The 3,067-nt window shown below is 43.8% G+C and overlaps 1 protein-coding gene across 1 annotated transcript in view; it reads left to right on the top strand.

Moving 5' to 3' along the window:
- Nucleotides 1-3,067, top strand: part of IFI35 (interferon induced protein 35) — an 18,344-nt gene that overhangs the window by 11,934 nt on the left and 3,343 nt on the right. The window contains exon 4 of the mRNA XM_018555277.1: nucleotides 2,256-2,442. Coding sequence (XP_018410779.1) covers nucleotides 2,256-2,442 — 187 coding nt within the window. The remainder of the gene's footprint in view (nucleotides 1-2,255; nucleotides 2,443-3,067) is intronic.

Raw genomic sequence — 3,067 nt, 5'->3', positions numbered from 1 at the left:
TCTATAATGTTTGCAGTAGCTAGACTCTGGACTTACCTGAGACCCTGCAGAACACACCATAGATCCTGCATAGCCCACCTGAGACTCTCTATGGTGGGCTCAGCAGGGTCCCAGCTGGGCTGGGCGTCGTGGTCCCTTTCCCTGTACCTCCTCCCAACTCCTCTTACCTGCTGCTGCTGGGGCCCGTCCTCCTCCACCCCCTCCCCTGTCATCTCTGCCATGCCGCCCCTGGTACAGCTTGTAAGAGGCCCCCCAGGCTGCCCAGACCCCTCACATGAGTACCGGCCATACTCCCCTGATGGTGTTCTATCAAAGTTTGTGACTAGGTTGGAATGTGTGACCGGTGACGTGGTCACACGTTTTAACGTAATCGCGCCCAGTTTTTCGGCGGTGGAATGTGTGACCGCCAGTAGGTTAAGCATTCCAACACTTTCTCAGCTATTCCAGGGCAGATCCGCATCGCAGATGGTATGTGCAGGAGAACCGATCTGCACTGAAACAGCGGATCGGTCCTGAAATGAAAAGTCACCATGTCACCGGTCACACATTGTAACGTAGTCACAAACTTTGATAGAAAGAGAAATAGAAATAGATTATAATAGGGAACATTACAGTGTAACGTTCCCCATTATAATCCACTTTCCTAATTAAATGAAATAACAGCACACAACCCTCGGCCACCCCCCGCCAAAGCCCCACACACCCCTTTTCTAGCCTCCTGTTGTATCCCCCAGTTCTCAATACAGTTTTAGGATTAAACAGTTTATTCCTAATATAGGGGTCCCCATTGATGATTTGAAGACTGCAATAAGGTCCCCTCTTAATCGCCTCCTTTCTAAGGTGAATACGTTTAATTTGCGGTCTTCATAACTCAGGCCTTCTATCCCTTTAACGACTTTTGTAGCCCTTCTCTGAACTCTCTCCAGTTCCAGGACATCCCTCCTGAGAGTTTTCTACCAGAACTGTACCACATACTCGAGATGGGGTCGAACCAATGATTTATAAAGTGAAAGTATTACTCTTTGATCCCTTGCTACAATTCCTCTTCTAATACACGCCAGTATCTTGTTAACTTTGCTGGCTGCTGCTTGCCATTGCTTACTATTGCTAAATCTGCGATGTGTGAGGACCCACAGGTCTCTTCCATGTCTGACTTCCCTAAAGTAGCACCACCCAAGTAGTAGTTTGCGCACATATTCTTTACTCCCATGTGCGTAACCTTACATTTTTTAACATTAAATCCCATTTGCCATCTTGTAGCCCATGCCTCAATTTTGCTTAAGTCCTGTTGTAGTGCGAATATATCCAGTTGGGAGCTTACTGCTCTGCATAGTTTAGTATGATCCACTAAAACCGAAATGGAGCTATTTAGTCCAATCTCTATGTTGTAAATGAATAAGATGAACAGGATCGGTCCCAGGACTGAACCCTGGGGCACCCCACTCCCCACCCTTGCTCAATTAGCGAATGCCCCATTTATCACTACCCTCTGACTCCGTTCTGGCAGCCAATTTTCCACCCATGTACATACAATTTCATCTAGACCTGTAGACCTTAGTTTATGGATTAAACGTTTGTGGGGTACTGTAATGCTTTAGCAAAGTGCAGATATACCACGTCTACTGGTATTCCTTTGTCTAATTTAGTACTGACTTATCATTAAATGTTAATAGATTGATCAAGGAGGGTTTAAACTAGTATTAAAGTCTCAGGCCACTACCAGGCCACTGTGGTAGAGTATCTTGAAAGACCCTAAACAGTGGTTACCTGTTGTCTCTACATCATAAATACACAAATGTGATTCATAATTCAACATGCCTCACCGCTACAGAGACGTCATCAAGCATGACAAAACAATAGTGCAAATCCAAAAAGATGCAGTGTACACCATCATTTGTCAAACAAAAACTAAATTATAGTGGTGATACCCCTGCACTGCAAGGGTTAAGTGCTTGTTTTCGTCTAGGGACGAAAATAAAAAATTATACTCACCCAAACCTTGTAGGTAGCTGGCTCCTAGACCGGTACCTGCAGCCTACCTCTCCACTGCAGAGATGGAATGCCCCACTGAGGTCACTACATCCTGCCTCTTTGCTTAAGTGAGCTGGAATTTCATGGCTGCAGATAATTGGGCAGCAGCAGAAGAAACTTCTGATGGTGATAACGGAAATAATGCATCTATACTTTATAATTCTGGCACATTAGCTGTCTCTGGAAAGATTTGATAAAGCTATTTGATTTGATGTAATCTACAGATGGAGATGAGTCTGAGTCCAACAAAGATCCTGGTATATAAACTTCCTCCTGGCCTGACAAATGAAGTCATCCTGGATAAACTAGAGTTGTTTTTTGGGAAAACGAAGAATGGAGGTGGTGAGGTGGAAAAAAGAGAGTTCTTAGATGACTGCAGGTGTGCCATCCTCACTTTCCTGGATACAGAAGGTATGATTTATTTTCAAGCAAACCTCTATGAAGAACTGTTCAGTGATATTGTTCGTATCTTCTCAGGCTCCACTGCCTTGTTTAGAGCTGAGTAAGAAGGGCAGACCATTTTCCTTTTACTAGTGAGAAAACCCTGACCATGGTTTGTGAGAGTGTAGACAAACATGCACCAACTTATGTCACGTTCATAGGCAGAACAGACCCTGCAGTGTTAATTCACTAAACACCATATGGTATTTTATGTCATGTTCAGCGATAAGGACCTTAAAGTGACACTAAACTCAGGAGTTCAATCTTAAAAATGTATTCAAGTACCTTAACTATTAATTAAATGTATCTTATTTGTGCATCACTCGACTGTAGATCATCAAATCATCTCTGAATTGGTGCTGACACTGTCCTTCCTTCTGGAGGGGGGCTACTTTTGTTCCCTATAGTCCCTGTGTGTGTTGTCACTGACCAGATGTAATAATGATTGGTAGGAGTCACTGACTAGGTGTGATAATGATTGGTAGAAGTCACTGACCAGGTGTGATAATGATTGGTAGAAGTCACTGACCAGGTGTGATAATTATTGGTAGAACTCACTGACCAGGTGTGATAATGATTGGTAGAAGTCACTGAC

This window comes from Nanorana parkeri, unplaced genomic scaffold, assembly GCF_000935625.1.
Source record: "Nanorana parkeri isolate BGI_ZX_2015 unplaced genomic scaffold, ASM93562v1 scaffold190, whole genome shotgun sequence".
NCBI classification, from domain to species: domain Eukaryota; kingdom Metazoa; phylum Chordata; class Amphibia; order Anura; family Dicroglossidae; genus Nanorana; species Nanorana parkeri.
This window is presented reverse-complemented; position numbering and strand designations above follow the sequence as displayed.